The 25,387-nt window shown below is 42.9% G+C and overlaps 1 protein-coding gene across 1 annotated transcript in view; it reads left to right on the top strand.

The window, feature by feature from the left end:
• The window catches only part of Slc24a3 (solute carrier family 24 (sodium/potassium/calcium exchanger), member 3), a 411,501-nt gene that overhangs the window by 363,380 nt on the left and 22,734 nt on the right, over positions 1–25,387 (top strand). Inside the window, exons 7-12 of the mRNA XM_013027028.1 lie at positions 4,469–4,494; positions 8,487–8,540; positions 12,662–12,795; positions 14,694–14,854; positions 15,910–16,180; positions 23,048–23,214. Coding sequence (XP_012882482.1) covers positions 4,469–4,494; positions 8,487–8,540; positions 12,662–12,795; positions 14,694–14,854; positions 15,910–16,180; positions 23,048–23,214 — 813 coding nt within the window. The remainder of the gene's footprint in view (positions 1–4,468; positions 4,495–8,486; positions 8,541–12,661; positions 12,796–14,693; positions 14,855–15,909; positions 16,181–23,047; positions 23,215–25,387) is intronic.

Below are 25,387 nucleotides of genomic sequence, written 5' to 3'. Positions count from 1 at the left end.
CGAAGGTTTTTCGTTTCTTGAAAGAAAGTGATGGTATTGATTTTTCTCCTATTATTTTCCCTGCTTAAAATTCTAGTGATGCCAATGATTATCACAGAGACTATGTAACCCTGACTGCAGCAATGTCGCCACCTCTGTCTCCTGGTTACAGCTTACAGGCCGGACGGACGTGGTTGTGTTGAAGGAACCACCCACCTCCCCTCCCAGCCTCACCTCTCCTTGGCCCCCCTGCCACCCTCCCTCAGTTTTTCCGCTGCTCTTCGCATCTTGAGTGCATCCATTCCTTTGGCACTTCCCTAGGATACTCTGACATCGAGGGATTCACTCACCTGATGTCAGCCTGTCTTGCTTAAAAAGAATTCTAGAGCAGACACCAGGATTGACAAGCTGGTTTCCATGGCACCCAAACGTTTCTCTGAAGCCTGGGGAAATGAGTGGTTTGTGTGTGTGTGTGTGTGTGTGTGTGTGTTTTCATTCCTGGTTGGTTCACATTTAGTCCAGCTGCAGAGCACATGGAAACCTGAGGCGTAGCCAAGGATAGCTTTGGATGGACTGGATGTGGGTCAGAGGCCAGGATCCCTGCCCCACCCCTTTTACTTAGCAAACCTGAGGTCTGGCTGTCAATCAGCACCACCCGTATGTGGTCTGTGAGCCATCCCAGTGCCTGGCCCCACGTATAACCAGCCACATCTAGAGACCAGAGCTGCTTACTAGAGACTTGCTTTCAAAGGACCAATTGTGGAAAAGCTAGCTCAGTTCCAAAAGCTACACAGGGGGTCTGTAGATTGCAACTCCGGGATCAAGTGTCCACCTACATGATCATTTGTCCCCAAGAAAGAGCATTAAGCAGAAACAACCACTGCCCCCACCCCCACCCCAGAATACCATCTCACCCAATGATAGCCATAGGTTGGCCAGAAGCCCTTCAGCAGGCTGTCTGCCTTGAAGTGCTTTCCCTCCTTCCAGGAGATTTAATGAAGCTTTGAAAATGGACTTGGACTGACTTCATTTCAATTGGACTGCCTTGCCAGGGTAAAATGAGTAGAGGATTGGAGTGTGAGCACCACCCAGTGGTCACTGGTGGGAACTGAGGCTACCGTGTCCTGTTTCAACAAGAAGTGATTTGAGTTTCTTCCACACTAGAACTACTGCTATAAGAGGTGGAGGGAGTTGTTTTGTTTTCTTACAGCTAGAGCCTAAGAACAGAAGGGTATGCATTGCTTATCCCAAGATAATTGAATGAAATAAAATCTGTAATAGCAAATGCATTTCTCCCAAACCATCTGCAGCCTCAAGCAAAATTAACACCTGCCCATGTTGTTGTACGAACTTGAAAGTCTAATGATTTTAATGCTACATCAGGCTGGTGTCACTTGTCCTCTCCGAAAGGGGCATTTTGCCATCCGTGCCTGTTGCCTGAACAGCCTCCACCTGCTCCAAGTACCACCTCTGAGCATTCAGAGTCTAATCCTAATGCCCTTCCTTCTCATTTCTCTCAACAGACTATTTCCATTTATATTTTCCACAGGCCTGCCTGATTTCAAGCCCCTGTCATCCATGCTGTTGTACTTTTAGGAGCCTTCTTTTTATGCTACATAGTCCACTTCACATACAGGGATAAACCTGTACCATGCTTGCTCAATCAGCCACAGGACAGCTAAGTCCTCTTGGCTTTATGAAGGCCTCGACATCAGCACGGTGTACCCTCAAGTGATGGCATACCCTCATGCTAGGAAGAGAAATCAGGGGGGAACTCTGTTGTTTGGATGTTTACAGATCTCTACTGTTGGTTAGAACTTGCAGCAAGATGACCTTCATTTCTCTTGCCCTATTGACCTCCCTGAATCACACCTTTGCCTTTCCCTTGGCTACGCCAATCCTTCAGGTTCACGAGGCTCTACCTCTAACTGGGTAATTTGCCCAATCTCATCCAAGTTGTCCCAGTCTCTGGTTTACTTTGATTTACTGTAGACTTTATTCACAGTTTGGGGACTTTTGTATAATGAAGCCCAGTCTCATATTTTTCTTGGACATGATCCTTGAAATTATTAAAAGCTACAGCCATGTTTATCCATAATGATTCCTAGAAAGTGCAGAGGAGGTAATTTTTGTGAGTTCCAGAGTGAGTGAATTCCAAGCAATTCCTTTTGAAGGGCCTGTGCCCTGGTTTGTGGGAAAGGTCACAGAGAAGAAGAGCTTACTAAAAAGCTGTATTTGTATTATTGGCATTGCTTGCTCTCTCTGACAGAAGAATATTTAATTGGCCTGCTCTATAAGCTTTCCCCTCCCCTGCTATCTTATAGTCTCTTAAGTGGCTATGAACAGATTGTGCCAGCTCATGGCTAAGACTACTATTGAAGTAATTAATTTTTTAAAAAAATGTTCCAGCTTAAATAATATAGTCTGTTCCATTATTTCTTGATAGCAATTTTTTAAAGCTGGTAATTATACAAAAACAACTGTGAAGGCTCCCAAGGATTGGAATTCATACCATCCAGCCTAAATTATGGCATTGTTTCTCCCCCCCTTCTCTCTCTCTCTCTCTCTCTCTCTCTCTCTCTCTCTCTCTCTCTCTCTCTCTCTGGCACTACTAGCATTTGGCCTCAGAACCTCACACTTGCTCAAAGCTGGCACTCCACCACACCTCCAGTCTGGCTTTTTGCTAGTTGTTTTGTAATAAATTCTTGACTTTTCTGGTTTTGAATCAGGTGTGGGCCACCAGTGCCTGGTTGTTTTTCCTTTACTCTTTCCATTCTTTCCCATTCTTGTTTGGCATTCTCATCCAAATGTCATCTTGTTGAATTTAATGACTAAGACAAGAGGAAAAGAAATGATGGCTTCGGTGTCCTTTTTTTGAAACACCTTATTAAGAGAATACGTTACAAATGAGTGTGTGTTCCTTTTTTCCTTCTCTTGGAGCTTCAGGATATGAGAGCACTCCCTGTACGTGCCTTGTGGGATGTCTTTGAGGTTTGGCCTGCATCTCAACATAACTGGTGCTTACTCTCATCAATAGGGACTGAAGCGGGGCCTACATTGTTAGCTACATTTACCATCTGAGTGTCATAATGACACTTAAACCCAGATCGATTAGCAAGCATCTGAGTCTCCAGGGGGTCTTCCTCCAAAGGGAAATGCACCTCAAAGATGGTCATGTGCAAAGCAGCCACATTTCCTGAGTGCAGAAAGGACTGTCAGACATCCCGGGTGTCCTGCCTGAATAGCACACATGCGCCCATTTGATTTCTGCATTCTTATGTGGGTAGATAACTGTAGTATGAAAAGAATACCAAGTTAAGAGCCAGTGCTGAGTTCTAGAGCCAATGTATAACAAAGCAAGTGCCCCTGGAAAGTTACTTATGTTTGGTAGCCCTATATAAATCAAAGGATTAGCCTTTTTCCCATAAGTGGGAAATGATCTTATGTGGTATATGAACCATGGCTTAACCAACGTAAATCCTGATGCATACGTTCTCTTGATCTTGACTGATAAGAAAATCTGTTTGGCACTTGTGCCTCTCATTGCTTATAACCTTCTTTAATCTCGGTAGGGCCAACTCCTGCCTGGGGCTCAGGCAGCCAACAGTGCCCAGCCAGGATCTGTACCCACTGATGTTACTGCATTTATCTTTCAGGGTCCCTCTCTCTATGTGATGCCAGGGGTATTGATCCCCTGATTCTGAGCGTGAAGTAAGGTTTCTTGTGGTGATACATGAAGTCCATTAAAAGAAAAGCATTAGAGGGGTGCTGGTGGTTCACATCTGTAATCCTAGATAATTTAGGAAGATAAGATCTGGAGACTCACATTTCAAAGCCAGCCTGGGCAGAAAAGTTCACAAAGACTCCATCTCCAGTTAGCAAGGAAAAAACACAGGCTGGAGACGTGGCTCAAGTAGTAGAACACCAGCCTAGCAAGCAAACCAAGCAAAAGTGTGAAGTCCTTGAGTTCAAACCTTGGTAGCAGAGAAGGAGGAAGAGAAGGAAGAGGAGGAAAAGGAACATGGAACACAGAGAATCGTGGAAACCGAAGAAGCTGCACATTGTACCTAGAAGTGTGGCAATCTCACAGCTGCACACAGGGGACTAGCATTTGGAAGGGCCTGCCCCCTCCTCTTTCTGCTTCCCAACTTAAAAGTCTGCAATGTCTTGCTTTACAAAGAAGGATCGTGAACCTTTCCCATTACTACACTGTCGAACAGAAGTTGCAGGGAGCTACCTAAGGCTTGTTCCCCTCTCCACATTCCCACGCCAATCTGCCAGCCATACCTTCTGTAAACCCTGGCTAATGACTAAACCAGAAAGTCTGCCCACAAGAGCTTCCTGTACCATCCCAGCCTTATTACCCTGTACCAACAACAAAAGTCGATGTACCATCTTAAAGCATCATGTGTGTGTGTGTGTGTGTGTGTGTGTGTGTGTGTGTGTGCATGCATACACTTCTAATCTTGTCCTTTTTATTTTTTCCCAGTTCATTTATGACGAAAAGGTTTCTTGGTAAGTATCTCTTTTCCTTTCTCTTTTTTTCTTGTTAGGTTGTGATTTCAAATGTATCAAAGAGACTAGAGTTAGGGTTTAGAAAAGACAAGAGTATAATGACAGTCTGGAACAACTAGAATTTCTTAGGAATTCTGTGTAACTCAACAAAGACATTATTTTGGCTTTCACCAAGCAAACCTATGTTCTAGTGGAGATCTTCATATCTAAGGTGTTTTTATCATCCAGATACAATATTGTCACCTTCCCATGCCTTTCCACATCCAACCATTTGCTAAGCTTTGGCTAAGATTGGACTGATCGGTCTAAACTGTATCCGTGTGTCTTTCTATAGCAAAACACTTCAGATACAATCAGCTTATAAAGAAAACAAGGTTTATCCTCACTCACGGTTTTGGAGGTTTTCATCCATGATCAGTTGGCCCTGTTGCTTTTGACTCTTTGACATTGAATTCTGGTAAAAACTTCTCAGTCCATCACTTTACAGCTGGAAAACAGAAGAAATAGACTAATCCCACTATTGTTTCAAAGGACATGCCCATCAAGACTTTAATCCCCCACTAGGTGCCTCCTCTTAAAGGTTCCAGGACCTCTCTACCTCTCTATAACACCTCTCTATGGGAATCCACACCTTCAATGCATGAGCCTTTAGGGGCATTCCAGATCCAAAATACAGCAGTATCCAGACCAAGTTCAGCATTCCAAATTGAACATGTCCCTTAAGAGTCAGGATCCAGGCACATCAGTGACTTTTAACCCATTGAAGTGTTTCTTCAATTAAAAAAAAAATAGAGCTCTGAATATCAGTGGTTATTTCTGATAGAAATGTTGGCCCAAATATAGGATATTTTGCATTTTGACCAACTGTCCAAATTTCTATTCTTGAGTCAAGTTCTGAGCAAGTCAGATGTTTGAAGTGGAAATAGAAATTGATTGTACTGTGCATTCTTGTTACATTTTTTCCAAATATTTGATCTGCAGAAGTAGAACAGTGCAAAATAACCTCTTAGGAATAGGAATGATTCTGTAGTTAGAAAACTTTCATGGATTCACTTAAAGCTTAGAATGAGCTAAAGAAAGGGTTTATCCAGCTTCACTTTCAGCAAAATGAGTGTTAACCCTTTGTTCTAACTTTCTGTTGGAGGAAACATGTGTCTTAGGACATCACTGTGATTTCTAGAATTTGAGGGATGGCAGGAAACCTATCTCACTGATAATGAATCTTATGTGTTATACTTTTGCCAGCCTTCTTTATCCCCCATCCAAGAGGGGAGAGGTAGATACACCTTAGAGAATATCCTTTAAGCTACATGATCTCCACATTGACTCATACAAAATAAGAAGGTCTTGAGCTGGGTATCAGTAGCTCATGCCTGTAATCCTACCTTCTCAGGAGGCTGAGATCTGAGGATCACCATTCAAAGCCAGCCTGGACAGGAAAGTCTGTGAGACTGTTATCTCCAATTAACTACCAAAAGGTTAGAAATGGTACTGTGGCACTAGCCTTGAGCATAAAAGCTCAGGAACAGAGGCCAGGCCCTGAGTTCAAGCCCCAAGGCTTGTACAAAGCAATCAGTCAAGAAGAAGGATTATTTTAGGACTATTTATTATTAGGACTAATAGTGATCAAGAGCCTGAAAGGGATTAAAACATCTAGAAGTACCCCATGTCAGAGTTAAGTTGTAGTCAACCCGCAAGGGTGTGGCAGATTCCCTCAGATACAATTCTTGGAGATAAAGTGCAGTGCAAGGAAACTTCTAGAAGCAATTTCTTGAAAACTAATGCCACCATTAGCAAACTCACTACTCTGCCTTAGTGAACAGTAGGTGCTTTGAATGCGGCTTGATGTTGCTGGTCTTTGTTAACAAGGCTGCCCTAAAGACAGCAAGTTATGATTGCAGTTCGATCCCTCAATGTGTTCTGCTGCTGTTCTGCAGGAAATTCTTAAGGATTTTTGTCTCCTTTTGAAGGAAGCTCTCTCTGTGCCTCCTTCATGGCATGGCTGCAGTGGAAGCCCACAGGGAGAGGAGGTGAAAGCAAGCTTTAGGACCGGTCAACTTTAGTTGTTACCATGAAAACATCTTTCCACAACTCAAACAGGATGGACCAAGAATGAGAAGAGTCTATCATTTTCCACTTGTCATACTATATAATCCCACTCTAAGTCAGACCCCCAAGCCTGCATCTGAAGGCTCTAGATGTTGAAAGGCAGCAAGTCACTGGGCCTTGTGGCTGAGCATCAAAGCTCCTGTATATGGAATTATGAATACAGGAGGGCTGCAGATCAATGAGGTCCAAAGATGTTGTGTGCCTTGTTCTAGCCTGAAGGATGTTGGAATCATAAATCATTCAGTCATCACTGCCAGGAAAGAACTAAGCCAGGGGAGCTTCCAGGGCCCCAGAATAACACCATTCCCAGAGTGCAGGCCTGTTGTGTAATTATTGTTATTACATGCAGCGGCTGATGGAGAGCATTTTTCACATGGGTAGTGCTGAGAATTAAACTGCACCACTGGCCCGTAGCTGCTTTGGGACTTCCAGGGATTTCAGTTCCTCATTTAGGGAATGCAAAATATATTGAACTCGAAGATATTTTTCACTGTTAACTTCTGCTTTCTTACCCAGCCAATCCACAGCATTCATTTTGTTGAAAGGGTATGTGTAGGAGCTGATTTCTTTCTTTAAAATCAGATTCTTTAATCTGAGCAATCAAAGCACAGTAACATTTTGATAATACTTCAAACAGTGGATTCCATTCCTCATTATAGAATATTCTAGCATGGCCTAGAAATTGCAAGGCATTTAATTAACTCACTCCAAATCTTCAAAAAGAAACTAATTTCAGCTGTGTTTATTTTGAAACAAGAGTGCTTCGTTTTTAAGGAGGAAATGAGCTTCACCAAATACAAATACAATCATCCCTTGGGGGTTTGGATCCTGGTCATACTGAAGATACCAAAACCCAAGGTTGCTCCTATCCCTTAGAAACATCATAATATGTGCACAGCATTTGCACACTTGCTCCTATAATACCTAATGCAATGAAAATGTGACATTAATAGTTCTGATGGTGTGTTGTTTAGAAAATAATGACAAGAAGAAATGTCTATACATGTAGAGTACAAATGCAGATCTTTTTAAAAATATTTTCAATCTGTGGTTAATAGAGTCAAAGATAAGGAACTTGCAGGGTGCACAAATACAAGACATCCCCATCTTACATGGTAACTTCCTTGGTACCCTTTCAAGTACATCTATGATAAAAACTAGGTCTGCCTTGACCAATACATGGCCAAGTGGGGAATTTGGATTACAACTTGACCAATCACGGGTCATCCTCTGGGACATGATGTGGAACTCACCTTCCTTGATATACCTCCCTCTAATCGCTTTCTTCTTTCTCTTTCCTTCTCTCTTCCTCTCTCTCTCCTTCTGCCTCTCTCTCTCTCAGGTTCTCTGTTTTTCTTTGTCTCCTTACCTTCCTGTCTCTCTCCCTGACTTTGTCTCTATCTCAGTCTCTCTCTCTCTTTCTGTGTGTGTGTGTGTGTGTGTGTGTATCTGAGTGTATATCTCCTCTCCCTGCCTGTACCATTTCTATCTAACTCCTATGCATCCAACAGCCTCTGTAACTCTTGCCAATTCCTCTAGCTTGTTCTACCTTTGTGTGTGTGTGTATATGTATGAATAATCTCAGTGAATTCTTAAGCTTTGAACTGATTTATACATAAAGGCCTGTATTCATAGCAATGTACATGAAAGACTTGCCACTTTCCAAGAGCTCTTTAAGGTGAGCAGAAAAGGAGAATCTTCCTTTTAGATGAAAGAGAAAGACAAAGATGTTGAATGCCATATGCAGCATAAAGATGTCTGTAGACCAGAAGAAGTTGGCCACCCACCTACATTGCTCTCTGTATCACTGGCATCAGATGTTTTCTGAATGGAGTGGTGTGGGCCAAGAGTCACCTTCTGTACCTGTTCTGGTTTGTGTGCAGGTGGGAGTCTCTAGTCCTTGTGCTGATGTATCTCATCTACATTGTCATCATGAAGTAAGTAACAGACTTCCATACCTTTTTTTCCAAAACAATTTCCTATGCCTAGAATTCTGTGGTAACAGAGGAAGAGGAGGGAGGAAGAGGAGGCATCAAGCTGGGTTTCAGTATCCATCGTCATAAACTCATTTAAGCCCTTGGCAACATAGTGAGAGTCCCTGTGATCCTGGTGACGAATGATAGCAGCAGCCCATTGTAGTCCACATGGGATGACTGCCTCACAGTCATCCATGGTTCACGGTTTCTCCATGGTTCACTGAGAACTCTCTAGAACCCTTGCTACCTTTTCAGGACTTACTCTTGACTTTCATAAGAAAGAAGTTGTGTTTCTACATGGGGTGAGGGGAGAGGAAAGCAGAGAGAATTAGAAGACTTCTAAAAACCAAGAAGCCCATGCCTGCAGACTTGCTTCACTCCTGTTGTATTAGTCATCCATTGCTGTATAACAAATTACCCCCAAAGCTCAAGAGCTTCAAACTACAAACACATATTATTTCAGATCATTTATGAGAATTAGGAATCGAGCAGCTACTTCACTGGTGTAGGAGTCACTAGCTCAGACTCACTTCTGAGATGGCAGGTAAGATGTTAGCCAGGGTGGCTATTAGGTCCACACACAGCTCAGGTCATCACATGCATCCTCCCTTGGATTTCTCAAGTGGCTTCCTGTGGATCAAGAGAGATAGAGTATGAAGGTTCCAGCCACACCTTCTGTGATCTCAGAAGTCACACATTGCTCCTGTTATAGTCGATATATTAGGACCAAATCACTAAGTAAAACCCACTGGAAGGCTCCATCTATTGAAAGAAGAGTGTCAAATACTTGCTCATGTATTTCCCAGATACACCCTCTAAGTTCTTTTTACCTCCTGGCATCAAGGCAGCAGCTTTATTTGTATCAGGAATTATATTGCTGATGCGTTCGTCCTCTGGATAAACTGAGCCTGCTTGTGTATGTTTTTGCCTGGTGTCACTGAAGTACAAGTTAAAATCATCAGCTGCTTCCTGGGGACATAACTTTCAAATGACTTTGAACATTGGTCTGAAGGTTCAAACACAATTTCAGATTGACCAGATAGGTAGAAAGCTTAAGGGAGTGCATGGCACCGGTGTGTGCTGGCAGGATTGATTCTGTACACCGGTCTTTGACATTGGTTCCCCAGGCAAGGCATATGGCCTAGTGGACAAGAAAGAGCAAGTGCTTTTCATTCAGCACTGGCTGCAGGCCTCACCCCACCACTTCCTCCCCATGGTACCTTGATCAAGTGATTTGGCCATTTTGACTGTTTGTTTCCTGCTCTGTAAAATAAAATTAGTAATTCCAACCCCAAAAGATTTCTTTCTTTTTTCTTTTTTTTGCTTTTTAATGAGGATGGAGTATAACAGCTTTGGGGGATTTTTTCTCTTATTTAAGCAGTTCTAATTCAACACACCACTTTATGAGTACAATGCATCTTAATCAATGTCACCCTTCCATCATTCTCCCCCATCTCTTCCAACTCGAGCCATACCTGCAGTTTACTTGGTTCCATTTTTCACATCTGACAACTTTATTAAGTCAGCAACCTAATGTCCAGTGTTGAGAAATCCCTCATTGTATAACAGTATTTCCTGCTCTCCAAACCCCACTAAAGGAAAAACACACAATAGTTCTTGCAAGGAATTGTCTCATGCAGGACAGTGTTTTAATGGGGGGAGAGGGTTTCTGTGGCAGGGGTAGAATCCCTGTATCTCCTCCAATGGGAGGAAGAGAAGCATCCTATCAGAATCTAGAAAGTGGGCAGCTTTGTCTTTGGGAGGATATTAAACATGCACAGAAGTTGACTCTTGTGACCACTACCAGCCCCATCAGCCATCAGCACATCTTAGTTGCTCCATCCATATGGGATCTGTGTCCTTCCCTCTAGGCTATTTTGAAACCCCAGACATCAAATTTGTTCACCTGTAAAATTTTCAGCATATTTCTCAAAGTACTCATTTTCTAACATAGCCACAATTACTGTTACCATACCTAAAACTAATGAAAAATGAAGAGTAATTTCTCAATATCTTAATAATCAAATGTTCAAATTTCCAGCAATCTCATAAATGCCATATTTTATAGTTTGAGTATCAGTAATATTTTTTAAAATCAGAATTTAAATGAATGACTTTTTAAGTCACTGTAATTGCTGTCAGCCTACTTGGGATCTCTTCCCACCTGCAAATTACCCAGCTGTTTTGTGTGTGATGTTCTTCCTTCCAGTTCATTCTGTCACAAAGTTCAGTTGTTTGCCTGCAGAGCTTGCTATGGTTTAGAAATTGACATTGATCAACCTATATTGTATTTATAAACTGCTTTGTTAAATGGCAACTCCTTTGTAAAACTACTTAAAGATACTATATTTTTTTAGAAAAGAAAGAAATTGTTGGTTGTATGCTTTGTTTCCTATGTGTCAGTGTGTGACTACTGATACCCCCTCAACCTCAAGTCATACAAAATGTGGGAACTAAAGAAGTGTGTTCCTGCTGAGGCTGCGGCTTTCCTGCGATCTACCTCAGGAATCAATCAGATCTACTTGACTTGGTATCCATTCAGGCTAGACTGTGTCCTGAGTGGTAGTGAATGTGCCTTCAAGAGGCACCACTGATGGTTTCTTTGTCTCTTGTTTGTCATGTTGGCTGCCATTGCCGCTGAATATCTGGATCCACTAGTCCATGAAAAATAGTGATGTTCAAATTCTATACCTACCTCTTACACATTCTAAGAATCTTCCAGGATCTTTTTACTCAGACAACATCCCTCACTTTGGACTAGTTTTCCATTCTTCTTCATGCACTGTGGGAACAACCATGGGCTCCAAAGAGTAAGAGGAAGTAGCTCAAGGGAAAGAGGGTCCAGGCACAGAGAGTCCATCTGTTTCTACCATGGTAGCTGACTTGTCCCCATCATCAACCCACCTTGTAGCTGCTCTAATGGAAAAGTAGGCACAAGGATATAGCAAGAGGGGACTCCTATAGCAGCAAAAGGGACGAGAAAAAGAAAAGAAACACAAGTTGTTTGATCTTCTAGCTGGCAATTGAGATTCTTCTATTTCTGGAGGCTACTCCTATGAGAAGCCACAGGTCAGGCTAGGAGTCTCCACAAAGGAGTTTTTCTTTGTCAGTAAATCATGAAGACTTCAGATCTTTGAGTGGGAGAAGAAAGAAAAAAAAAGTGTGGCCTACAGTGCTCTGGAAACCCTGTCTAGATCTTTGCCCACAGGTATCCAGAAGTTTTCTAGGATTAGTCCATGAGAATTTTCTAGGACTCTAGATCCAAAACATTTAAGGAACTTGTAAAAGCCTCTTCCCTTTCAACGCCAATCTTCATAGTCTCTGCCCAACTTGCCTGTACTATACTCCAGTTGTTCTTATTACCCAGAGATCTTGGCATTTTCTTGTTTTCCTGGTTGGCAGAGTTGTGACTAATATTTGTCTTTGTTTTCTTTTTGGAAATTTCCTTGTGTATCCTTTTAGTATTTACAAAGAAAATACTCCATCATTTTTCAGAATTATAACTCAGAATTTCTCATAAGGCCAAAAGCCAATAGGACCAGGAGTTAAGGTACAACAGTAATAGAGATTCATACAATAAAAGGTTTGACTAGGTGAATCAAAGGGCAGCAAGAGATAGACATAGACAGTCAACTGGCTTGTAACATATAAATCATGGGTGACGGTGTGGATGGGACATCTCATTCCACGCCATGTGAGGGCCTGATAATGAAAGCCCTGGAGGTGTGATCCAGGTGCAGTAGACCTTGACCATCCATGGAACCTTGTCTTAGCCTGCGCATTCAGATTCAGAGCATGGGAATTCAATCCCAGAGATAAAAGGTAGCAAAGAATGTCCTGGGCCATTATTGATTTATGCTATGATCATTTTATTTTCATTTGCTATCCATTCTTCATTTTGGAAGTGACTGTAAATGGTAGTGAAAATGGAATGACGAAATAAGAACAAATCATAATTTGAGGCCTGGGATTCCACTTAATACCTCTAGGTCACGGGAGCTCCAGGGCGGATGCAGTCGGCGTTGGGAAGTGGAGAAATGGAAAATGTTGATGACCTCTTTCTGCTTTATTGCTTTGCTCAGATATAATGCTTGCATCCATCAGTGCTTTGAAAGGAGGACGAAAGGTGCTGGGAACATGGTCAATGGATTGGCCAACAATGCTGAAATTGATGACAGCAGCAACTGCGACGCAACTGTGGTGCTACTTAAGAAAGGTAACCAGTAGATCCTGTGGCCAAGAAGGAAGTTCTGGAGTCTAAGTCCTCCTGCCCATCTCGTAGACACACCAAGCCATCCTAGCTGACCTTGAGGAAACACTGCCTGTCCCGAGAGAGAGGAGATGAGGCTACAGAAGCTTGCTTACCTCCTGTCCCCCCTTTGGCTGCATCATGGGGCAGTCTCATACCGGGTAATGGGTCAACACAGAAAGCCATGTGGAGATTTACCGAGAACACGTTTTCTAAAAGTCATATGGGAAATAAAGGCAGGAGATCCAATGAGAGATGTCCATGGGTTTTGAGATACTTACTCTGTCATACTTGGTTTGTGTGACTGTAACACAGGTTTTATAACCTCTCAGGGCCTTATTTTTCTCTTCTGATTAATGAGAATCATTTTCATAATGAGTAAGTCAGATAAAATACATAAAGGAATTTAGTGTAATAGTCTATAAATGACAAATGTTGTTGGAATATTATTACACATATCCAAATTAACTTTTAAGCTACATTAACTCAGTTTCCAAGCTGCAAAAGGAGATAGGAAATTACCTTTCAAAGTAATTATTGTATTCAATAGGTTCTTACAAAATAACTGATATATTAAGGGAAATAATATGGTAATCTCTGATAAATAATATTCTTTTGTAGAGAAACATACAAAAATACCATTTAATTTTGCCTGGGATTTCATTTTTCATTTATTTTTTAATCCCCTGAAATGTGTACCATAAAATTGCTTTTCAGGGAAAAAAAAAGAAATTACAAAATCTATACCTTATTTTCAATTTTATCTCTGGAGTCTGGGTAATTACTAGATTTTAAAAATCAAATACTTGATATATTTTTCTGAGTATTAGATGTATGTTTAATAGAAGATTTAGGTTTTATTTAGTATCATTCTCCGTGAAGATTTTATTCATCTTCTTGTCTGAAAAGTTTATAATCAGAAAAGGAACTCTTAGGGAACCAAAGAGAGCTACCTAATATTAGTCAGTGTTTCTACAAATCATTTTGAGGTTAAGTGGCTTGGAAAACAGGAACTAGTATTAAGAGAAGCTATGGCCACTACCTATGAGCTGTGAGTATTTACCTTCATTCACAAGAGTAGGATTGGGCCTTGGTGAACATTTTTTTTTCAGTCTCCCACAAAATCATTATGCAGAAACCTTGTCCCCAACCCCCTTTATATTGGTTTTCTGGAAGTAGACTTCTCACTTATCCACTCCCTTGTCCACTCTGCTCACAGGCTGAGCTGCAGGGCAGTGTATATTTCTATACCATGACTTCTTCCCAGCACAATAGTCTGTTCTATAGTGTTTAACAGTTCTGTATGAATATTGCTGGCTTTCAGAGGGCGTGATTACTAAAAGTGTGGTGTGTTTCCTGTGCCCCAGATCTAAGTGAGAAAAGAACCTTTAAACATGAGGAATTCTCTTAAATTATCATTATTTTTGACCATGTCAGTGAATGATGTTTCAATTCTTTAAAGTTACCTCAATAAGCTATTAATAAGAAAAATGCTGACTCCTCCAAATTTTTTCCTGCTGTAACCTTCCCTGGATTCATAGGTGGAGGGAACAGAGATAGAGAGAGGATAGGTGGGTATAAGGACAGATGGATGGATACATGGATGGGCTGATGGGTAAGTGAATGGAGTAGTGGATGGATGAGTGGATGCATGGATGGATGGATGGATGGATGGATGGATGGATGGATGGATGGACTGATGAGTGAGTGGATGGAGTGATGTGTGTGTGTGAGTGGGTGAATGGATGGATGAATGAATGGATAGAAGTGATATGAAAACAGAAAGAAGAGAATAGGAGAAAGAATGAATAAATGCCTATTTCTGACATCAATGCTGATTTCTTTTACCTTTTACATTTCCCTAGCCAATTTCCACCGCAAAGCGTCAGTGATTATGGTGGATGAGCTGCTGTCAGCCTACCCACACCAGCTTTCTTTCTCTGAGGCTGGACTTCGAATCATGATCACAAGCCACTTCCCCCCCAAGACCCGCCTCTCGATGGCTAGCCGCATGTTAATCAATGAGGTATCTGGAAAAGTATGGCCTATCTGCTTGACAGGGGTGGGAAACAGAGAGAAGGAGAGAAAGCTTCCTGATTTGAAAGAAGAAGGATCTGACTCAAAATTTAACTTAATAATATCCCTTATCCCTTTTCCAACATCTTGGCTCACTGGCCATAATTGTATGTTGCTCCTTACTTTTTCCTCTATTGAAAGATATAATCTAGCTCCAAGTTATATAGCAAAACTCCCCTACCTCTTCCTTCCTTCCTCTTCCTTCCTTCCTTCCTTCCTTCCTTCCTTCCTTCCTTCCTTCCTTTTCCTTTTTTTTCTTTCTTTTCCCTCTCTCTCCTCTCTTACTTTTTTCCTTCTTTACCCCTTTTCTCTCCCCTTCTACTCTTCACCCTTTCCCCCCCCGCAACCCCCCTCCCCCCCGCCACGCTGCCTTTCTTTCTATCCTTGGGCTTGAATTCAGGCCCTAAGCCCTGTCCCTTAGCTTTTATGCTCAAGGACAGTGCTCTACCACTTGATCCACAGCTCCACTTCCAGCTTTGTTGGTGGTGAATTGGAGATAAGAGTCTCTCTCATAGACATTCCTGCCCACACTGGCTTTGAACCACAGTCCTCAGATCTTAGCCTCTTGAGTAGCTAGGATTACAGGTGTGAGCCACCAGAACCCAGCTACATTTTCCTTCTATCCATTTGAGTAAAGTCCCCAATGTGATCTTGAACCAAATTTGTTGCTAAATAAAGTGTACCTTAGGTTAAAGTAATCTAGAGTTTCTGACCTAATTGTCCTTTCTCTGGAATGATGGCCTTATTGATCACACTGGTCTTAATACAGTTCCATCACTTTCTCACATATGGAATAAGGATTCCTATAATCTAGAGAAGGAAGATAACTTCAATGTGTACACATCAAATAAACTCTGGAGCAGACCCTGGAAGGTTCCTCTAAAGGGATTTACTAATTCCAATGGATTATAAACTCTTTCCTCCTAGAGGGAGCTTGTCTGAATTTATTGTTCAGATGCTTATCATCCCTTTGACTGTGGTAAACATGTCACTTTCTCTTTCTAGAGACAAAGACTGATAAACAGCAGGGCTTATGCCAATGGGGAATCAGAGGTGGCCATTAAAATCCCAATTAAGCATACTGTGGAGAATGGGACAGGACCCAGTAGCGCCCCAGACAGGGGTGTGAATGGAACTCGGAGGGATGATGCTGTTGCTGAAGCTGGTAATGAGACAGAGAATGAGAATGAGGACAATGAGAACAACGAGAATGATGAAGAAGAGGAAGAGGAGGAAGACGATGATGAAGGACCATACACGCCATTTGACCCACCCTGTAAGAGATCCTTTGTCTGGGTTTGGTTGGGGAGTTACTTTGGGCCAATGAATGAATGCCTTGACTTGAATGATTGTTTTACTATTCCATTTTTCTTTTCTTTTCATTTCTTTGTTGTTGTTGTTGTTGGCTTGAAGTGGGCCTGGGTACTGTCCCTGAACTCTTCAGCTCAAGGTAAAGGGCTCTACCACTTGAGCCACAGTGCCACTTCCAGTTTTTCTGGTGGTAATTGAAGACAAGAGTCTGGGAAGATGGCTCAGTGGTAGAGTGCTTGCCTTGCATGCATGAGGCCCAGAGTTCGATTCCTCAGCACCATATAAACAGAAAAGCCAGAAGTGGCGCTGTGGCTCAAGTGGTAGAGTGCTAGCCTTGAACAAAAGCAGCTCAGGGACAGTGCCCAGGCCTAGAGTTCAAGCCCCAGGACTGGCCAGATAAAAAAGTCTTAGGGACTTTCCTGCCTGGCTTGGTTTTGAACCACAATCCTCAGCCTCCTGAGTAGCTAGAATTACAGGCATGAGCCACCAGTGCCCAGCTACTATTCCTTTTTCTTAAAGCCTCTATAGGAACATAAATATTTTTATATGAAGTTTCTACAGTGGGTAGTAAGACTGTTGTAAAGGTCCAAATATGACCAGCAAGGTGGCCCATGATGATAGGTTGGAATTTGAGTTCTGTTCTGATTCATTGTATGAGCTGGACATAGTGGCTCATGTCTATAATCTCAAGGCAGAGATAGGGGAATCACTGTTTGAAGCCAGACCAGGAAAAAAATAAAATGTTCACAGGACTCCATCTTAACTAGTGCCGTAGATACAGTATAGCACAAACCTATTGACCCAAGCTAGTATGGGAAAGCATAATGTCTGGGTGCTATGACCTGTGCCTAAGGTAAGTGAATTGTGGGCCAGGCATGTACCCAGGCAAGGAGACCCAGTCTCAAAACTAACTAAATCAATCAAACAAACACAAAAGAAGGTTGGAGGTATGGTTTGGTTCAGTGGCAGAAAGCCTGCCTAGCAGGTGGGAAGCACTGAGTTCAAACTCTAATACTACCCCAAGAAAAGGTTGTCTGGACAGTGATCCCCTCTTAGCTTTTCTGTAGGAATGTGTAGTGCTATGGAGGACATGCAGTGACCCTGTGGTGGCAAGATAGCTTGATCCTCCAGGGCAGAAGCATCTCGCAGCCCTCTGCCCATCCCATTACAGCTGGCTGAAGCCTTTCTCCTTGCCAGTACCAGCCCTGGGGAATGCAGGCCCAAATTTCCTTCTTCTCATTTCCTATCCCTTACTTCTATTCAGTTCCCTCTTTTTTTCTCCCCAGAACTTGTTATTTCGAGGGCTGGTGCTATGGGAGGAGCAGAGCTGGGCGGAAATCTCATCTGCAGGTCCTTACCTAGTGGGACTGGTCAGCAGCCATGCTTGGCACCTTGAAAGGAGGTGAAAGCTCTCAGAACCTGAGCCATCAAGGCTGTGCCTCTCCTCTGATTCCTGGACAGCCTTGTTCTCTACCTTGCTCATAAGTAGAACAGATGGACTAAGCCTGAAGCATTTGCTCTTCTTTTCTAGAAGCTTCTGGTTGTTTCAGGGCACTATCAAATCCCTGGGGTGTAATTAATGTGTGCAGCCTCTTTAGATGTCTGAATTGGTATGAGGACCATCTGTGGAAGGATTTCAGAGCCCATCCTCTAAGGGCGGAAGTGAGAGCGGAGGGTCTGAGGCCACTGTTGGTTTGGGTGGTCTTGCTGTGGCTGCTGAGATGCTCCTCTGTGTGTCTCCGGGAGAGATCAATGAAAACCCTAACCCAAGCCAGACGAGGATGGCTCACGCCTGTAATCCTAGCTACTCAGGAGGCTGAAATCTGAGGATCATGGTTCAAAGCCAGCACAGGCAGGAAAGTTCTGTGAGACTCTTATCTCCAATTAACTAGCAGAAAACTGGAAATGGCACTGTAGCCCAAGTAGTAGAGCACTCGTTTTGAGTTGAAAAGCTCAGGGACAGTGCCCAGGCCCAGAGTTCAAGCCCCACAACCCACCAAAAAAAAAAATCCTAACCCAAACCACTCACAAGCCCAGTCACTGCTCCTAAGATGGAAATCTGTTTAGTCCTTAACTAGAAAATATCTGTGCAAATTCTTATACTCCAGCCAAATTCCATAACCATCCAGCCAGTTAAATTATAGCTTGTTAGTAGATTATCTTATTGGGGAAAAGTAAAAGTGTACAGTAAATAGTTCTCCCTTGTCTATAGCTTTGTTTTCTGTGGTTTCAGTTATTTAGGTCAACTGTGATTAACCACAATCAACCATAGTTTGAAAATGTTAAATAGAAAATTGTGGAAATAAGCTGGGCACCAGTGGCTCATGCCTGTCATCCTAGCTACTGAAGAGGCTGAGATCTGAGGATCGTGGTTTGAAGCCAGCTGGAGCAGGAAAGTCCATGAGATTCTTATCTCCAGTTGACCACCGGCAAAACCAGAAGTGGCTCTGTGGCCCAAAGTGGTAAAGCGCTAGCTGTGAGTGCAAAAGCTCAGGGACAAACCCAGGCCCTGATTCAAGCCCTACAAAAGAAATAAAAAAAGAAAAACTTGTAGAAAAAAATTGAATTTCTTTCTGAGTAATGTGGCAAACCCTTGTATAATCCTTCTACATCCCACTCAGGATATCAATCATCCCAATATCCAACATGTCCAGGCTGTGAATGCTACTCAGCTGTTGGTCACTTAGTAGACATGGTGACTGTCTTGTATCATTATGTTCAAGTAACCTTTCTTTTACTTAATCATGGCCCTGTAGTGCAAAAGTAGAGGAGATGGCAACTGCATTATAGTATATTGCTACGATCTATCTGTTTCTTGTGTTATTATTGTCTATCTCTTCCTGATTTGTGAATTAAACCTTATCACAGGTATGAATATATGGAAAAGAAGCAGTAGATGTGGAGATCAGTACTATCCACCAGTTTCTGGCATCCACTGGGATGTGTTGTCCTGGCTCTACCCACTTGCCACCTTTCAGACATGTTTCTTGGTTGTTTTAGTCCCTATCAACCAGGTGAAACCCATCTTAAGGAGTAAATGTCCCAACACTTCATTCTTCCCTTACAAGTTGCTCTTACATTTCTTTCCTATTTCTACCTTACCACAAATTAGCAGTTACAATAAAAATCAACTAATTAGCTCACAGTTTGCAGGTAAGGTCTGAAATATTGCACAATTACTTCTCTCTCCTGTTGAGTTAATCTTTGTAAAAAGGATGAAACTTTCTAAAAGCCTAGGAAGGAATATAATTTTAGAATCAAGTCCTCTGCTATTAAAGCCAAGTCACTCACCGAGGAATATACTAGAATATATGCCCTACACTTCCTGGCATGTGGCTGGGGTGTGAGGAGGAAGCAGGGAGAGAAAAATTCACATCATTCTGGCACATGGGCTCTATATTCTTGGGGCTGGGAAGGTGGCTCAGTGGTAGAGCTTGCCTTGCATGCCTGAGGCCCTGGGTTCGATTCCTCAGTACCACATAAGCAAAAAGAAAAAAGCCGGAAGTGGCGCTGTGGCTCAAGTGGTATAGTGCTAGCCTTGAGCTGAAGAGCTGAGGGACAGCGCCCAGGCCCAGAGTTCAGGCCCCACGATTGGACCCAAAAAAAAAAAAATCCAATCCCTATATTCTTGGTGCCTGAAGCAGCATGTGGCACAAAAGACACCCAATAAATATTTGCTTAATGAATGCCTAAGCCTGTCCCTTTGGGGCTTTGTTTGTACCAATGGTAATGAAGCAAAGAGTAAAATAATGTCCAAAATTGCTTCAGACTCAAAGAGGAAAGATAATCATTTTTACTCTTTTGTCCACAATCAGACATTAGGGCCAGCTAAAATGTGGATTGGCCTTGCTGGACTGCTTTGAATCACTGAAAACATCCCTTTGGGTATCATTTTGGTTTCTTCAAGCAGTTATGTTTCTTACATTGTCCTTCAAGACATATTATAGATAACACTCATCGAATGGCTACCTTTAAGGCTGTCATTACAAAGCAGTATTGATGCACCCCTTTAATGACGCTGGGGCTATGCCTTCCAGAGAGAGCATCCTCCCCAGCCCAAATTGAAATATTTGCCAAGAGGGAAGAATTCAGCTCTCATTTGCCCTGACTTAAGCTGCATGCAGCTTTGTCTCCTCATTCCCCTTTGTCCAGCTTTGCAGTTGTGTGTGTGTGTGTGTGTGTGTGTGTGTGCACGCACATGTGTATGCCTGTGCATCAGTGTGTCTGTGTGTGCTAAGACTTGAACTCAGAGCCTTAGTGCTTGCTCTCACTTGATTTTTCACTCAAGTCTGGTGCTCTACCATCTGAGTCACACTTCTACTTCCAGCTTTTTTTTTACTAGTTAAACAGAGATAAGAGTCTCAGGGACTTTCCTGCTTCAGCTGGCTTCAAACTGAGATGCTCACATCTCAGCCTCCTGAGTAACTATGATTAACATGCATGAGCCCCAGCCCCCATCTTCTCTCTTTCTCTCTCCCCCCACTCCTTACCTGGGAGTTCCATTAGGGATCAGCTAGGGGAGGGGATTTCAAGACTCCCCGCAGATAAGTGCCTCTTCTGTCCATTGCAGGATCTAGGAACATGCAGAAATCCAGGCTGCACTTGGACTCTTGGGAATCTGACTGTGTTCTAGATCCTGCAGCATGTGAAGCCCCTCACAAGGCGCCCCTCAGAGAGGCTTGCTCTGCAATCTAGTCAGCCTCAAGGAGGTCACTGTCTCAAGCCTCGAATTGAACAAGACGCATAGCCCAACTTTCTTAATATTTATTTTCTTGTCTTTGATCCATCTTTGTTGGGTTCTTAAAAATAACAATTTTCTTTGTTCTAATTAGATTGTTTATAGTAGCAATAATATTAATATTGGCTGAGCTTACCTGAGGCTTCAGAGGACCTGAGTCCTGAAGGAAAGCCTGTGGAAAAGGGAAATAGCAAATAAAGATGAGAGGCTGAGGCCAAATCAGCTAGGGTCTCATAGACTATGGTAGAGCAATAAAGTTCTAGTCTGAAGCTAACCAGTGGAATTTGGTGGAATAGTCTAGAACAGTTTGCTTTTTGAAGCTCTGTCTCTTGCTGCCATTGGTAAATAGAGGTAGGTTAGGCATTGGGGTAGACTCCATAGGAAACCAAGTCTCTAGCCAGGCCCTGATAGAAAACCTGAGGGAGAGAGGGCTGTGGGGATGACAGAAGTGCCCTGAGCAGCTGCCAGGGTTGGGCATGGGGGTGAAAGAAAAGGAAGAAGCAAAAACAACTCCAGAGATTTTTTTTTTTTTTTGGTCAGCTGTGGGGCTTGAACTCTGGGCCTGGGCGCTGTCCTTCAGCTCAAGGCGAGCGCTCTACCACTTGAGCTACAGCGCTACTTCCAGTTTTCTGGTGGTTTATTGGAGATAGGAGTCTCCTGGTCTCTCCTGCCCGGGCTGGCTTTGAACCGCGATCCTCAGATCTCAGCCTCCTGAGTACCTAGGATTACATGCGTGAGCCACCAGCACCCGGCAACTCTAGAGATTTTTCGACTAGAGAATTCTGCAAGCTTCTATTGTTCCAGCACCTGTCCAATGATCATTTCGTTTCATTCTCCTGGTGTCACTGTGTCCACATTTCACAGAAGATAAAACTGAGGCTTGGGGAATTTAAGTAACTGAACAACTCAATTCCTACACAGAATGGGGGCTGGAGCCCCAACTGAGTGAGAGAAAAGCTCCCTCGCCCTCTAGACCACTCTGCCGTGTCTGTCTGTGGGAGGCTGGGGTGCCAGCAATGATGCTAGGTAATTTTTCTATGCAGTTTTAGAAAAAAAATAGAGATAAAATAAGATTGGATATTGGTTTAAAATATAATATTAATTTTGTTAAGCCTTGCAGAAAAAGTTCAACTTAAAAAAACGTGTTCAAAGTATTATGAAAAAAATACCAACTTTCTCTCTTAATTTTAGTAGTGGTCATTTTGGAAAACTATTCCAGCCTCTTAGAAAGTGAAGCAAACATCTATTGCATGACTCAGCAGTACCCCCAGGTCTGCACCCAAGAAATCAAACCATGTCCACTTTTAATGCCCTGAAACTGACCACAACCAAATGCTCATCCACAAGATAAGCAAATGGTGGCACAAAGTAGAATGCTACACTGCAACTAAAAAGTAATAATTGGGGAATGTACTAGATGGTTTAATCCACGTAGAGTTGGTGAATGGGAAAAGCTGATCTGTGGTGGTCAGAGTGAGCGTAGACTAGAGAGACACCATGAGCTTTCTGAGAGAGAGAGATGCGCTCCAGAGATGAATTCCCAAGCCAAACTTAAACTAATATACTCCAAATATGAATTTGTGGGTGTCGCTGGTACACAAAATCTCAGGCAAAGGTCCCCCATGCGTGTTAACAGGTCATTGTTGGTAGAGCCTTCATCAGCTGGGGAATCCTTAGTGAGCTAGAAAGCAAGTATGCATTTATAAACCCTTGCCTACTTGGGTTGCAGACACTAAGAATGTCCACTAGATGGCACTGTGTCTACCAGTACTTTATAATTTGGAAAAACTTCCTTTCCAGACTATCCCAAACTGGTGGTCTTCCTAGCTTCCCTCTTCAAGCCCCTTACACATCTGTACACTCCTTCTGTGTCTTCTTTCTTTTCCATTTGTTGCATTTGCCACACAATCCCCTGATCTAACTAGCAGGTGGGCAGTGAATAACTTTTTAAAATATTCTGTTTGTTCTTTGGTGGTGGAAAGCCATTTGAAGACGAGACATACTATATGACTTAGTTCTGGCGCAATGCAGGGGGGTAGCAGAACAAAGAAATGGCTAACTGAATTGTTTTTTGCTTGCTTTTCTTTTTTCCAGCTGGCAAACTGGAAATCATGAAATGGGCATTCACCTGGCCACTGAGTTTCGTCTTATACTTTACTGTCCCCAACTGCAACAAGCCCCGCTGGGAGAAATGGTTCATGGTGACGTTTGCTTCTTCCACCTTGTGGATTGCAGCCTTCTCCTACATGATGGTGTGGATGGTGAGGGCATGGAGGATGGCGGATGTTGCTAGATCTCTTACAGAGAAAAGCACACTAAAGTAGAGGAGAATTAAAGCTGAGGCTTCTGCCAGTAACTGTATCCTATCATAAACAGCATAACAAACCAGCCCTAAACTCATTGGCTTAGAACCCCAAGCATTCATTCTGCTCTTACATCTTTGGTTTGAGTGATTTGATTCATCTTAGCTGGGACTAGCAAGTTAACAGGCTGTTACATTTGATTCAGGCAACAGATTGGATCCATGTCTATTCTGTTTACTCCTTTTTTCTTTGGGCCAATAGTGACCTGGAAATGTTTCTCTCAGGGTGACTGGAATGCAGGAGGCCAAGTGGAAACACTAGGCGCCCCCTTGAGGCTTCCATTGGGACTGACTGACCATTACTTTTTCCCACACTCCTTTAGCCAAGCCCACTATTCCTGAGTGGGGAAAACAGGTTCTACCCACCACAGTGGAGGCGCAGCAGGATCACAGGCAAAGGGCCTGCTGGAAAGTGACGATCTGGGAAGTGATGGTGAATCTCACCCTTCCCCTAGCTTCAAAGTCTTAATGAAGTACAAACCTAGTTCGTTGCAAGTAGAGTTAGATAGAAATTAAAAGCCATGGCAAAACTGTAAAAATTCAATTAACATGCTTGAGTATTGGGCACACTCAAGGAACTAAAAAGAAAAGTTTCTGAAAAGATTATGTTGAAGATAAGAGCAAATTTATACACTTGATACTATATTGAATTCTCACCCCTGGCCTTAGCAGTCATTTTGCTGTTTGGAAGGTCTGATAAGTTGTAAGAAAATGGCTGATGGGAAAGGAAAAAAAACAAACAAAACAAAACAGGAGGAGTTAGAGACCTGGACCTCGTGGGCAACCAGTTCCCCCAGCCCTCCATACTCAACCACAAACATCATAATAACACCAAAAGTGCAGCAGGTCACTCCTAGATGAGCCAGAGACAGATCCTCAGGGACATTACTGAGGGTTAGGAAAGAAAGACATGGTTTGGCCAAGATGCCAGTCATTCCATTTTACAAAGGCTCCTCAGAACAACAAAATAGAAAGGTCTGTTGCCACCTCTCCTTTCTTCCCTGGAGACTAGAAGTTAGAAGACTGTGGCCACTCCAGGTTAAATTCAGCTCTGAAAGGACATGAAAGACACCCCCTGCCTTGGAAAGGAGTGAGCTAAGTCCCCCAAACTTTTGGACAGGGAAAGAGCAATCAAAGCATTTGGGAGTGAAATCAGCTCTCCTGAGGAGGTGTCTCTTTCAACAGCTGCCCCAGGAGTTATTGTAAGAAAAACATGTTCCGTAAGACAGCTGGTTTGTGCTTCTTGTAATTTTATAGAAAGGGACAATGGTGTCCTAAAATACCCTCAGTAGTTGCATCTTAGAAATCCCTTTTCCTCAGGCCCACCTGCAGGGAAATTGTCTCCTTTTTGCCTTACCTGTCATTTGCTACAGCTCCTTTATCATCTCTCACGCAAATGTGTTCAGCCTCATCAGGAAATCAGGGGGCCACAGTGGGCTCATCTACAGAATGCAATCTCAGGTATACCAGCTTCCTCCCTTTGCCCCAGTTCACACACAGAGAGAGAAAGAGAGAGAGAGAGAGAGAGAGAGAGAGAGAGAGAGAGAGAGACCAAACCGCTGCCTATCTAGTGAGCCCATCTGGCTTGGAATGTTTTCTGTCCCTTCCCAGTGTGACCTGGGCAGGTGCGTCCCTGGGCCTCAGTATCCTCACCTGGGAAATAGGAAAAGCATAACTCATCCAGATAATTGAGTTACACCAAAGCCAGTCAATCAGTAAGAGACTGTGACAAAGAAGAGGGATGCTGATCAGCAAGATGACATTGTCACCAGGGAATGGAGGATGGGAAAAGCTGACTGTGGCTTTCTGACAAGACCAGAAAAATGTGTAATCCAGCCCCTTTCTATATCTTGCTTCTTCCCACAGTGATCTGCTGATGAGCATGCTTAAGTTCCTAGCATCCCAGATTTCCCAGAACCACCCTGAGTTCAAATATTGTGTCCTGCTTCTGTCTGGTCCTTAAAAGTCTAGTACTAGGAGGGTGTCAGTGGTGCACACCTATAATCCTAACTACTCAGGAGGCTGAGAGCTGAAGGATGGTAGTTCAGGACCAACCCAGCAGAAAATCTGAG

This window comes from Dipodomys ordii, unplaced genomic scaffold (genome assembly GCF_000151885.1).
Source record: "Dipodomys ordii isolate 6190 unplaced genomic scaffold, Dord_2.0 Scaffold99, whole genome shotgun sequence".
Classification (NCBI taxonomy): Eukaryota; Metazoa; Chordata; class Mammalia; order Rodentia; family Heteromyidae; genus Dipodomys; species Dipodomys ordii.
This window is presented reverse-complemented; position numbering and strand designations above follow the sequence as displayed.